Raw genomic sequence first — 13,590 nt, forward strand, 5'->3', positions numbered from 1 at the left:
TCAGACAAAAGCTTAAAGCTTATTGTACAATGTTCCCAACACATGGAGGGTTTGGTGATGATTAGGGTAAAGTTGTACCTGTTCTTAATGTGATGCCAGTCATAATAGTACTACACTACTAGATATTTTTCTTCTCATGTACAATATGGAAAATTTAAACGGACGTTACCCTAAGTTTTACAAAGGGAGACTAATAAATAATTACATTTTGTGCATAAAAAATATCGTATTAAATTAATTATTTGTATAAAAGACATTTTAAAATATAGGATATATATTAAAAATGAATAAAAATAATATATATTTATATATAAATACATAATAATTAATTTAGTAATTTTTTATTTTTATATTCATGTTTAATATGATATATAAAATTAGAATTATAATAATTTCACTTACCACTTTCATGGAATCGAGAAAAAAAAAATTAAACGAAATTGTTCTCAAATCCTAAATCATATCATATATCATATCATATTATACATAAAAGAAAGGATTACATTATCATCCAATTAAAAATTTATGACTTTGTAAAATTGAAATCAAATTTAGAATTACAATTCAAATTTTAGTTATTTTGTAACATACAAAACCAAAAGAATCTAAATCAATCCAAATTCTACATCACAATTTTAATTCTCAACTAACCGTCTAACCCACTTGCTCAACGCTTTTTCAGTTCAATTCTCAACCTACTCTATTTCTCAGCTTATAAATTTTCCTGTTTTCCTCTTTCCGTTTCCGTTTACACCTTTTTCTTTACATTTATTATTCTCATCAAGTCATCATCGTTATTTATTTATTTATTTATTTCTATTTCTTTTTCTTTTTCTTTCTTCCTATCCATAAACCTCTTGTTTGGGACAATAACCAATAAAACACCAAAAACCAAAATAAAATTACAAAAAAAAAAAAACAACACATATTCTTATTCTTCTTCGTTGTTCTTCTTTCTTCCAATTCCCAATCCCCAATTCCTTGTGCCCTATTTTTTTTCTTTTCCTTCTTTTTTCAACATTCTTGCGCCACCGTCTTTCGATCGTTCCTCTTCTCGCCCCCAACTTTCTTCCTTTTAGGGTTCGTTGGTTTGGTGTCTTTTTCTTTGTCCAATTATAAATGGACTCCGAGGAGGATATGCATGACGCCAATGACCTTGAATCCCTTGACGACGATTACTACAGTGGCGGCACGGAGGATGCTGCCATGAATTACTACAGCGACTACGATGACGATGCCGATGATTACTTCGACGAAGCTGATGATTCCGAAAGGCTCGAGTCTCGCCGCCCTGAGGTGTCTTTTTTTTTTACCCATTCCGTTCCCAATTTCGGTTTTCCGATTCTCGAATATTAGTATTAATTATATCGGCGAATGTTGTTTGATGGAATAATTTAAAACAAAAGAAAAAGGGTTTTTCTTTTTTATTTCCACGTGATCGAGATTCATAGCAGTGATCATTTATTGAAACTAGCTGAATTTTAGGTAGCTTGATTATTGTTTTGCGTGATTCGCAGTTCTTACCTTTATTCATGAAAAATATAGAAATCGTAATGATGCTACAGTTTTCAGCTAAACCCTAATTTATGGTGACCTTCTGTTTTGTTTCAGCAAAATTTTACCATCTTGAAGGAATCAGATATCCAGCAAAGACAGGAGGAGGACATCACTAGGGTAGCTACAGTTCTTTCTATATCAAGAGTTGATGCCAGCATATTACTTCGCCATTACAATTGGTAAATTCAGTTGTTTTTTTTAGTTTTATATAACCCTGAATTGATTGGCATTTTAACTCGGATTTATTCGCTTACGATCACAATCCATCACGGCATGTTGTGTGTTTGAAAAAGTTTATATTTTGCTTATGCTGCATTTCTTTGCTGCTTATTCTATCCTTATGCAAGGCGTGTGCTGGTGTTACAGGAGTGTCAGTAAAGTGCATGATGCATGGTTTGCTGAAGAAGATCGAGTCCGCAAAGCAGTTGGCTTGTTGGATAAGCCAATCATTGAGCATGCTGATGCTAGAGAGGTGAGATATGGATTGTTTGGGTTTCACAATTGGTCAATAATTCTGATTGTGTTTTATTTACTTCTTTTGCTCCAGTTTCATTTGTATTTCATTCTGACCCGTCTTCTTCTCTGGCCAGCTTACTTGCGGAATCTGTTTCGAAAATCATCCACGTGCTAAGATAGAGATGGCTTCTTGTGGTCATCCTTTCTGTCTCTCATGCTGGGAGGGTAAGTCTTGTGTGCTGTATCTTGTTATTTGAAATAATCTGGGTATTATGCTGAAAGCCTGCATTTTGGTTTTGGCTTAGTTTCCTAGATCCATTTTTTTGTAGCTATAGCGTGGGTAAGTTGCTTTTGATGATCTGTTTCATGACTTTTTTATCTAACCATTTTACTTTAGTATTCCTTGGTTAATTTCTTCTTTTCTCTCTATCTTACACATCTGTTCTATTTGACATGCTAGGATATATCAGCACATCCATCAGTGATGGCCCTGGATGTTTGATGCTGAGATGTCCTGATCCCGCATGTGGTGCTGCTGTTGGGCAAGATATGATTAATCGAGTAGCATCTGATGAAGATAAACAGAAGTATTCTCGCTACCTTCTTAGGTCGTATATTGAAGACAATAAGAAGGTATGTGCTGGATACAGAATTTTGGGTTGTTCATGATAAAAGGAAATATTTTTTTTTTGTTATTACTTGCAGTTGAAATCTACATGTCTATAGATTGGCTTTGTATCATTTCATTATGTTTCATAATTCTTTGCATTTTGAATTAATTGTTAGCGACATTTAGAGCTTGTTTGGAAACCATTTAATATGAGAAAAAGATTCTATTCCCTTTAAGAAAAGAATTCATTTCTATTAGAAACTCAATTCCATGGTTTGGAATGACTTCAATATATTAATAGAATGGAATTCAATTCTTTAGTTTGGAATAACTTTTATATGAATTAAATTTTCTTCTTTTACAATTTTATCCTTGACAAAGTTATTTTATTAATTGTAAATAGGGATATTTTTTATGTTTGACATATTAAGTTTGAGGGGTGTGAGAATTGATTTGGAAATCAAACCTCTCTTGGTCTGATTTATAAATGAGGAAAAAATGGGAATTGGAATTCTCAAAGGAATTCAAACCATTCATTTTTAAAAGCAAGAAAAAGAATTCAACTCTTGAGTGAATTCTAATTTCTAGCATTTCAAACAAGCTCAATGATGTGAATTCCTAAATTCTATAATTGATGGTCAAATAGGTAATCATATTTCATGATAACCTTTATACTTTTTCTAAAGCTTTTTTTTATTGTTTATATACTTTTAAATGTCTGTGTAAAGTTGTAATAATCTTATTGTGTTGTCTTGCTTTGTTTTGCTAGTCCAAGTGGTGTCCTGCTCCAGGTTGTGAATATGCAGTTACTTTTGATGCGGGTAGCGGAAATTATGATGTCTCTTGCCTCTGTTCATATTGCTTTTGTTGGAATGTAAGTTGTTTGGATTGTTTCTTTTTGTCAAATGTCACAGTATTTCCTATCAAAATGTCTTTTGTTTTGAGGACTTATGTGTATATGGCTCTCAACAGTGCACTGAGGAGGCTCATCGTCCAGTGGACTGTGGCACTGTCTCAAAGTGGATTTTGAAGAACAGTGCAGAATCTGAAAACATGAACTGGTATAGTTTCTCTCATTCGGATTTCACTTCGAATTTAAATTTCTGTAGGCGGTCAAGTTTGCTACGTATGCTGATTCGGTTGGCCTTTTGGAAAAATCTACAGAGTGCTTGAGCTTACTGCTAATTTAATTATCACTTTCAGGATACTTGCCAACTCAAAGCCGTGCCCCAAATGCAAACGACCAATTGAGAAAAATCAAGGGTGCATGCACATGACATGCACACCACCATGTAAATTTGAATTTTGCTGGTATGAGTTTTCTTTTCTTTCTTGTTGCATGATTTGTTTCTTCTTTTTCCATTTGTCATTCTTTTATTAATCTGGATCATGCTTGTCTTTTGTAAAGATGAATAACATAAAGTATCTTATTTTCAAATAATTTGAGTTTATATGAACTTATATGTTTATTACATTTTATATATGTAGGCTATGCCTTGGTGCATGGTCAGACCATGGTGAAAGAACCGGTGGTTTTTATGCTTGCAATCGATATGAAGCAGCTAAACAGGAAGGAGTGGTAAGAGACACGCAAATACTCAACATCTCTTTATTCAGCTTTCAGGCTACAATTGGCCCACTATTAGTATATTACCCTCCTCTATTTAGAAAATATATTTATGAACTAAATTTTGTTGCTTTTGAAGTATGATGATGCTGAAAGAAGAAGAGAGATGGCAAAGAATTCATTGGAGAGATACACTCATTATTATGAGCGATGGGCCAGCAATCAATCTGTATGCACCACTCCATACTTAATTCTGTTCAGCATCATATATCTTAGAAATTATCTTGCTTTGTTTCTGAATTCTTCCATTGATAATTTAAAGTTGCAATTCTACCATTTTGTAGGCAACTAAGCATAATCCTATTGTTGCATCATGTTTCAGTCTAAATATTCATGCTTTTCTCATTTGCTTCATTTGTTCTTTCTATATTTTAAACTGTGTTCTGCATTCAAGGCAGCATCTATCTAGAATCTTAAATATTCTTTGTTTAGAATATGTTGATCTATCTTTTATTGATACACCATGTGCAATATGCTGCAGTCAAGGCAAAAAGCTCTTGCAGATCTACACCAGATGCAAACTGTTCATGTAAGTTATTTATACATACGTGCTCATTTACCATCTTGTTTTCCTTTTAAATTTTTTATTGTAGTATCTATGTAATGCTTGATGACTGAAAGAGCATTTTATATAATTTTACATTTTTATAAGTATGTTAGCAACATCCTGGAAGATGTAATTGTTGTTTATTTTTTCTTGAAATACACCAGAGAATTTTTTTACTTTTCCCTTGATAGTTTTTGCTTTTTTATGTGGTTCTATATGTAATTATGTTCCTAGGGATCACATAATTGTTGGCTAATCCTCCCTGTTTTGGCAGATCGAGAAGCTCAGTGACATTCAATGCCAGCCTGAATCACAGCTAAAGTTCATAACAGAGGCCTGGCTACAGGTATTTTGTTATTATTATTTTTATTTTTTGGGAAGTGGGTGTATTGGGTTTTCTCTGTCATGAATAAGATGCTTTGGGCTAATTGTTAATGTGGTTACTCGTCAAACTATTTCCTTAAACTCATTTCATGTGTATTTTTTTCCAATGTTAATACGTTTTTACGGTTGTTTAGCCATTTACGAGTTTCTCTGTCTTCAGTCAAAATTGCAAGAAAATTTCAGGTTGGAATAGATGGCTCCCTAATTACATCTCATGTTTGCAGATAGTTGAGTGTAGGCGAGTGCTGAAATGGACATATGCGTATGGGTTCTATTTACCAGAGCACGAGCATGCCAAAAAGCAGTTCTTTGAGTACTTACAAGGTTTTTTTTTTGTCAACTTGAATTCAATTAGTAATGAATTGTGTTAAATTGTGTTTCTCCCGTAAATAATACCCTACTGTAATTTTTGTTTTCAGGTGAAGCAGAATCTGGTCTCGAGAGACTTCATCAATGTGCCGAAAAGGAACTACAACCGTTCCTCAATGCCGATGGCCCATCTAAAGAATTCAATGACTTTCGTACAAAACTAGCAGGATTGACTAGGTACATGTTGCCGCTATTATGTGTTTGCCTTCTGATATTTTTATTGATACTTTTGTTTTAACTTATGGTCTTGTGCTTTAATTAGTCATTACTTCCTTATCTGTGCCCTTGGAAAAACAGTAAAGGGCATGTTGGATTGAATATGGAAAACCTGCATTTATATTGATGTAATATTTATACTACAACCATGTGATATGCTTCAACCAAATGCAATATTATGCACCAATACCTATTCTGTCCCTAGTTTTTTGCTGCCGTTTTCTCCCTCATTTACTGCCTCTATATTTTGATGACTGCGTGGTTATATAGTCTAGAAATTTTGTTTTAACATGTCTTTAGTTTTGTTCGGTGGTACGTCACTGGATTCCAAATTTTGTGGCTTGAAGCTGTTGTTAGATTTGAATGGCACGAGCCTTCATTTGATTTTCTAATCCTTTTATTTTTTTGGCAGTGTGACCAAAAACTACTTTGAGAATTTAGTTAGGGCTTTGGAAAATGGTCTAGCTGATGTAGACACTAATGGGGCAGCCTCCAGCAAAGCGACAAGCTCAAAAGGCGCGTCACCAAGCAGCAAGGGGAGAGGTGGAAGAGGAAAGGGAAACTTCCGAATCAGCATGTCCAGCAGAATGACCGATGATAATAGTCATTGGAGCTGCGACCAGTGTACCTACGCAAATGTCAGATCCGCCACAGTATGCCAGATATGCAATCAACCACGCCGATGAAAATTTGGTTTCTCCCTTGAACACTTGCCTCCTTCCAAGGCCACAGCACCAAAAGCCGAAATGGCGTTGTTCCTCTTCGCCACACTGCTCCATTTGTGAAGCCATCGAATGGGTTGACCGGATGAAGGAAGTCAGGGACAGGAGGTTGCTCTCTTTGCACTCCTATTTATCAGTAGTACCAAATTTGATGTATATAGTTATTTTACATATCTTAATTTATGCACAAGGTTTCTGCAACAGGCTTGTATAACTGATCAATACCATAACTGAAGCTGGAGATGAACACAAATATGCTTGTTTGTGTCCTGGTTTCTTTCAGTAATCTCTTGGAACCTTTTTATGAGATAGCTCAGCTTTTACCTTGAAAGCATGACAAGACACTGAAAATAAATACTATATACCCCATCATTTTGAATCACTGCACCTTTTTATTTTTCTATTTTAAACTTAGTGGCTGGTTTTACAATTCTGCTAACTTTATCCTAAAAACCTAAGTTTGGAACATTTACATTGGTTATTAATGTTATTTTAGCCGTATTCTTAGCAAGGTTTATTGTCAAGGTTTTTAAATTCAAATTACAAGTGGATAACGAACTAATAATGCAAAGAATTAAACTATAAACATTTTAATTTACAACGCTACCAGAGAGAATTCAAAGTTGGCCTTAGTTATACTATTTTTTTTATGGTAAAACATTATTCAGACTAAGCTTTATACTATAAAGTTAGTTATAAATTTTCTCATGTACTACGTTTTATATTTATTTAAGCTTTTATACCGAGAGAAATCTTTGTTCATTTTTACTGTAGTAAACTTTTCAAATTGTAAGCCACAAAATGTTCTAGTGTGTGACTTTAATTTTATTTGGATGGCGATATGATATTAAAAAAATTCCAATTATTGCAACTTACTTCAGACTATAGCATAGGTACTATTGATGTTGTTTATAAAGTTGTAATTCCACTAATTAATATGGAAGAAAATAGGATATGAAAACAGCACATGAATATCTTTAAACATTACTCTTAATTATAAATAAGGTTTATAATTTAAAAAAATCAAAGACTCAATTAAAAAGATACAAAAAAATGATGTTAAAATATTCTAACTCTTTAAAATAAAAATATTTGAAATTCAATTAAAAATTATTTAAAATTTAAACTCAATAAAAATTTATATTTAATGTGTTTTGTATTAAATATATTTAATAACCTATTATATCATATTGGTTGAAATTAGTTTTTATAATGTTAATTTTTTAATAACACTTTATTAGAAAAAAAACCATCTTTTCAAAATTTTTTAAAAACTAATTAATATTATATATATTTTGTTACCTTACATCTTGTTATAAAAAAATTATTTATTTCTAATGTTTATATTAAAAATAAAAATAAAATTTAAATTAGTAAATTTTAATCTATAATATAATAATAATATAATAATTATTTTATATATTATACGAATAAAAATTAATTATTTTTTATTTATAAAAATTTTAAGAGCTTGTTTTATATATATATATATATATATATATATATATATATTGATGAATGTGTTATATTTTTTTATGTAAATAATCTTTTAAAAAAATCTAATAGTTAATCTATTACCTTTTTTGTTATAGTCCAAATTAAATGCTTTTTATTGTTTTTAGAAAGAAAATCTTTTGAGAAATTTAATAATATGTGATGAGGAACACCGAATAAATTATACAGAAACCAATTAAAACATAACATAAAAATATTTTTAAAAAAAGACGTTTTAAGCGTCTTTATCTGTGGCCTCTTTTAATCAAAGCAAGATTGGAGAAACAGAGAAAAAGAGAAAAAAAAGAAGAACCTTGTCTACAACATGAGAAAACCTATACATTACACAAAGGGCATGACATATACATATACATTGCATCAAGGCCTAACGTTGTGATTTTGCTCTCACTGCTGATTGATTATGCAGCAGTATAATTCCAAAATTGGCATTGAATTAAAATCCAATAGCTGGATGATAACATATTATTTTATATATTCTATGGATAATAATTTCCATATCAATAAAATTGACTTCTATTTCCACACTAACCTTATTACCATTAGCTTAAATTGTCAACCTGTCACACGTATCCCACCACTCAGATTTTCTCTCGCATTAGATTATTTGAAAGGTTTTAATTCAACATCGAGATTTTATTTCCTTATTCATTATTTGAACTCTATTACTAAGAATTTGATTAATTTAGTTCAAAAAATCAAAGATGCATTTTCTAATATATATTCATTAGGAGGATTCAAACGTTATATTATTAAAAATAGGATCACTTGATTAACCCAATATTAGTATATATATTAGGCTCCAAAGTTAATCTAAAAATAATATGTTTGTTTTAGAATTATTATTTTGGACATCTTAACAGATATCATGCAACCTAAGCGAGGGATGAAGCCATGAAGGGGGAAAAAAAATCTAAATAACTATGTCCTCATCAAATAACAACTAACCCGAGATACATACGATGATATTTTGGCATCCCACACCAACAATTTAATCCAACTGGCCAATGAGTAATAGTTCAAATTGCATAGTTTTCCCATACTCAATTAAAAGGTTGCGGGTTCGAGTCTTCTATCTTTGGTAAAAAAAAAAAAAAATCTAATCCAACCTGAACTCACAATATAGCAAGTTAGCCACCCTATCTAATCATCACCATATTTTGTTGATTGGTTTGCATGCATGCATGCATGTCACTTTTTTTTTTTTTAAATAATAATAGAAGAATAATAATAACAATAACAATAACAAAATAAGAATGGCAACAACCCTTAGAAAATGGCGGGACCAAGTATGTGTTCCAGCTCTTAAGAACCACCCTCCACACCCAAACATAGCATCCTCCCTCATTCTCTCTTTCTGGCACTCTTCACATTTTAAGCCTTTTCCGGTTTTCTTCCCTAATCTCTTCCCATGGCGATATAGGAGGCTCGTTTCCACATAAACACCACTTTCAACACCACCACAACCCTAAAAAAGAATTAATATATAAAAAAAGAAGAAGAAGAAGAATCTTCGAATTTTATTATTACCACCGCCACTGCTACCATCGCCAAAAACAATTCAAAACGCAGCATTCTGAATTGTGTGAACCAAGTAAAGACGAAACTCCCAAGGCAACACAATTCAGAACTCGGAGTTTTGAATTGTGAGCCTCTTTTCGTCCATGGGAAGCTGCATTTCAACGCATGGGAATAATAATGTTCCACGTAACAAAAGATCCAAAGACCAAAAGGCTTCAAGTCCAAAGAGCCACGTACATAACCACCATGGAAACGAGTACTATGAGCCTTCAACACCGTCGCCCGTGCCGCGAAAATCCCCGGTAAACGTTCGCGCCATCAATGTGGTGACAAACCCTACTTCGGGGAACATTTTTGACCGGTACCAGTTCGGAAAAGAGCTCGGAAGGGGCGAGTTCGGGGTGACTCATCGGTGCGTGGATCTGAAAACCGGCGAGGCGTTCGCTTGCAAGAAGATCGCAAAGTCGAAGCTGAGAACGGAGATCGATGTGCAAGATGTGAGGAGGGAGGTGCAGATCATGAGGCACTTGCCGAAGCACCCTAACATTGTGTCGTTCAGAGAGGCTTATGAAGATAAAGATGCCGTGTACCTTGTCATGGAGTTGTGCCAAGGCGGCGAGCTTTTCGATCGTATCGTCGCCAAAGGCCATTACACCGAGCGCGCTGCTGCTAATGTTACCAAGACCATACTTGAAGTCTGCAAGGTACCTGTTTGTTGTTTTGTCTCTTCCATATTTTTTGTTTGTTTTGTGCATTTTTAACCTATGAAATAATCGTACATTCAATCACTCTAACATATATAGTTTAAATTTTATAGTCTTATTTAGAATTTAATTCAAACATGTTTTTTCTATATATTTATAGAAAACATGTAAGTAGATATATTTCATGTGTTAAATACATGTATAATTTGATGTATTATACGAAAATATATAGAAAATGATATTTATCCTCTAACTTTCGAAGATGGCCGGAAGTAATTAATTCGCTTTTTTGTTGTTTTCTTGGTGGAAATGAACATGATAGTCATTTGTTTGGTTTATTGTGATAAGTTATTTGAACATTGACATTATCTCATTTTGACTTCATATATATTACCAATCTATTATTAAATGAGGCGTGAGTCTGTATTTCATTTGATTTCGAATGAATAAGTTAGATATTCATACGAAATTTGATAATTATTATATTCAAATAACTATGCTCAAATATCAAATAGTTGATGTACGTTGTCTTAGGGGTATATATATATATATTCACAAATACACTAGTATATTAGCATATGGTTCTCTAATAAGACATTTTTTGACAACCATGCATGCAAATGAAAAATGCACTAGAATGAGAGTTTTCTAGGAGAAACTGAAGCATATATATATTCACATGGTTGATGTTGAAACAAAGGTGTAAAATTTTCATGCCAACTAGTGGTTAATGGTTGCTAAAGAAATTTTCAGATTCCTTGTTAATTGTCGAGACAAAGTGTTCCAGAGTTGGTGCTCTGGTGAATTTTTGTACATGATGTCATCAGCCTATAGGACATTGTTATTGTAACTTTTTCATTGCTTAAGACACTCATCATCTAAGCATTGATTCATTTTGCAGGTGTGCCATGAACATGGCGTAATCCACAGGGACTTGAAACCTGAAAATTTCTTGTTTGCAGATGCAAGTGAGAGCTCCCAATTGAAGGCTATTGATTTTGGCCTTTCCACATTTTATACACCTGGTAAAGTTTCATGATGTTATTATTTCAGTGCCAATACTACGTACTGTAATATGGCAATTGTTTTCATAACTATATAACAAAACTTTACAATGTGGTTACAGGCCAAAGATTTAATGAAATCGTTGGAAGTCCCTATTACATGGCTCCAGAGGTTCTAAGACGTAACTATGGAAATGAAGTTGATATATGGAGCACTGGCGTCATTCTCTATATTTTGCTTTGTGGAGTTCCTCCCTTTTGGGCAGGTACTTTCTGTTTAGTTTTGAAAATGTTTGTGTTACTCCTTTTTTCTTGAATTTATTATCTACTCACCATTTTATTATTATAGAATAGAATGAGTTCTGTAATTGCATATGATGAAATGATAACGAATATTGAGAAAATTGAAGTCCCTTTCTTCAAAGGTTTGTTGTCATATATATGTGGAGCTGCTTCTAATTATGAGATTGTAACTGATACAGAAACTGAGGAAGGAATTGCACAAGCAATCATCAGGGGTCATTTGGACTTCACAAGAGATCCTTGGCCTAAAGTTTCAGATGAAGCAAAACACCTTGTTAAGCGTATGCTTGATCCAAATCCACAAACCAGGATAACAGTTCAAGAAGTCCTTGGTATGTGCTTCAAATTCACAAATCATTTATTTTAGATGACTATTCAAATAATAGGAGTTGATGTTAATTTCTTTACTTACGTGGTTATACATGATTAAATGTTTATATAAAACATGTTTACACCAATAAATTCGGGTTGGTTCCATCTTCCATGAGAAATCTGTACTAATATATATTTTCTTCCACTTGAAGACCATTCTTGGATACTACATAGGGAGCATGGTAGAAATGTTTCCCTTGGAGACCAAGTGAGAAATAGGATCAAGCAATTCTCCTTAATGAATAGATTCAAGAAGAAGGTTCTTAGAGTAAGTTTTTGGGATCCCCTTTTAATAGTTTACTAATCAAAATGTGGATCTTAATCTAAAGTCCTAAATTACTGTCTTGTCTGCTTCACAAGGTGGTGGCTGATAACCTTCCTGATGAGCAACTTGATAGCATGACCAAAATGTTCCATATGATGGATAAGGACAAGAATGGAGACTTGTCGTTTGAGGAGCTCAAAGACGGCCTTGCAATGTTTGGACACACAATTCCTGATCTTGATGTCAAGATGCTGATGGATGCTGTAAGTTCTCTATAAAAGTTTTCTGTTTCTTTCAAGTTTCATCTCTGCATCGATCTACAGAGTTATTTCTATGATATCATTCGTACGACGATTTGTTTTTGTTGATGACATACAGGCAGATGTTGATGGAAATGGCACCTTGAACCGTGAGGAATTTATCACAATGAGTGTTTTCCTGAGGAGGATTGGAAGTGAAGAGACTCTGACAGATGCATTCCGTGACTTTGACAAGAATCAAACCGGATTCATCGAGTTTGACGAATTGAAAGAGGCTTTATCAGCTGATGATGAACACACTGATGAGCAGGTGATCACAGACATCCTCAATGATGTTGACTTAGACAAGGTAACAAGAAATTCTTAGCTACTCTCAAAAATACAATTCTCATAACCTTTTAGGTCCAACATAATGTTATATCTTTGTTTTTCATTTGCTGTTCTGGTTAAAAAGGATGGCCGAATCAGTTTGGATGAGTTCAAGACAATGATGAAGTCAGGAGCAGATTGGAAGATGTCGTCTCGCCAGTATTCAAGAGCAATGCTAAATGCATTGAGTTTCAGGCTCTTCAAAGACAAATCTGTGAAGGTAACTAATTAAAACATGATGAGGAGGTAGCACAGGTTCTCAGTTCATGCCTCCCTGGAAATAGTTAAGAAAAGTGACTCATGATGATGATTCATGCAAGGACTGCAAAAAACCCAAATGTGTGCATGCATGCTGCAATCTTTTGAGGTTGTGTACAGTTGGGTTCTTTGACAAGTAAAACAAAACCCCCCAATATGAAGTGAGGAGCTTGTCCTATTGTAATCATTGTAATTTTTAATTTTTTGTTGGTTTCTTAATTGATGTGTAAGTCATTTGATTGGGTAATGCAAAAAATAGAGAATTTCTCTTATAATTACTCCATAGCTACTTGCATTACAAGCAACTTAACTATGAAACCTTCATATTTTTATTGCCAAGTGACAGACCAAATTTTCATTTTAGTAGAATTAACAATGTGCTCTGGTTGTAGCTAACCAAGCAAAATAAAATTGTCAGTGTAAACAAAAAAGACCAATGAACCATTTTCAGTATCAGACTAGTGTGTAGAGACAATGTCCTTGGGTTTAAATTCACATTAATTCAAAATTTAGTACATTATATACTTTTAAATC

The 13,590-nt window shown here is 33.2% G+C and overlaps 2 protein-coding genes across 2 annotated transcripts; both read left to right on the forward strand.

Moving 5' to 3' along the window:
• Positions 1 to 674: 674 nt before the first annotated feature.
• Positions 675 to 6,870, forward strand: LOC112736771 (probable E3 ubiquitin-protein ligase ARI7). Its single transcript, XM_025786360.3, has 15 exons — positions 675 to 1,296; positions 1,612 to 1,736; positions 1,924 to 2,029; positions 2,148 to 2,238; positions 2,474 to 2,646; positions 3,393 to 3,497; positions 3,596 to 3,684; positions 3,827 to 3,934; positions 4,112 to 4,202; positions 4,330 to 4,419; positions 4,732 to 4,779; positions 5,072 to 5,143; positions 5,406 to 5,505; positions 5,601 to 5,727; positions 6,179 to 6,870. The coding sequence occupies exons 1-15, from the start codon at positions 1,120 to 1,122 to the stop codon at positions 6,450 to 6,452; spliced, it is 1,776 nt and encodes a 591-aa protein (XP_025642145.1). The 5' UTR covers positions 675 to 1,119; the 3' UTR covers positions 6,453 to 6,870.
• Positions 6,871 to 9,516: 2,646 nt separating this feature from the next.
• On the forward strand, positions 9,517 to 13,331 carry LOC112736774 (calcium-dependent protein kinase 24-like). Its single transcript, XM_025786367.3, has 8 exons — positions 9,517 to 10,225; positions 11,127 to 11,250; positions 11,352 to 11,495; positions 11,712 to 11,864; positions 12,057 to 12,172; positions 12,265 to 12,432; positions 12,548 to 12,778; positions 12,884 to 13,331. The coding sequence occupies exons 1-8, from the start codon at positions 9,665 to 9,667 to the stop codon at positions 13,028 to 13,030; spliced, it is 1,644 nt and encodes a 547-aa protein (XP_025642152.1). The 5' UTR covers positions 9,517 to 9,664; the 3' UTR covers positions 13,031 to 13,331.
• Positions 13,332 to 13,590: the final 259 nt, after the last annotated feature.

Source organism: Arachis hypogaea, chromosome 13 (assembly GCF_003086295.3).
Source record: "Arachis hypogaea cultivar Tifrunner chromosome 13, arahy.Tifrunner.gnm2.J5K5, whole genome shotgun sequence".
Taxonomy (NCBI): domain Eukaryota; kingdom Viridiplantae; phylum Streptophyta; class Magnoliopsida; order Fabales; family Fabaceae; genus Arachis; species Arachis hypogaea.

Bases quoted from the DNA above. Each gene is read 5' to 3' on its own strand.
- LOC112736771 (XM_025786360.3), top strand. From the start codon at position 1,120: ATGGACTCCGAGGAGGATATGCATGACGCCAATGACCTTGAATCCCTT. The intron at 1,297-1,611 runs GTGTCTTTTTTT...GTTTTGTTTCAG, and splicing joins TCGAGTCTCGCCGCCCTGAG to CAAAATTTTACCATCTTGAA. The intron at 3,935-4,111 runs GTATGAGTTTTC...TTATATATGTAG, and splicing joins TGTAAATTTGAATTTTGCTG to GCTATGCCTTGGTGCATGGT.
- LOC112736774 (XM_025786367.3), top strand. From the start codon at position 9,665: ATGGGAAGCTGCATTTCAACGCATGGGAATAATAATGTTCCACGTAAC. The intron at 11,496-11,711 runs GTACTTTCTGTT...TAACTGATACAG, and splicing joins AGTTCCTCCCTTTTGGGCAG to AAACTGAGGAAGGAATTGCA. The intron at 12,433-12,547 runs GTAAGTTCTCTA...GATGACATACAG, and splicing joins TCAAGATGCTGATGGATGCT to GCAGATGTTGATGGAAATGG.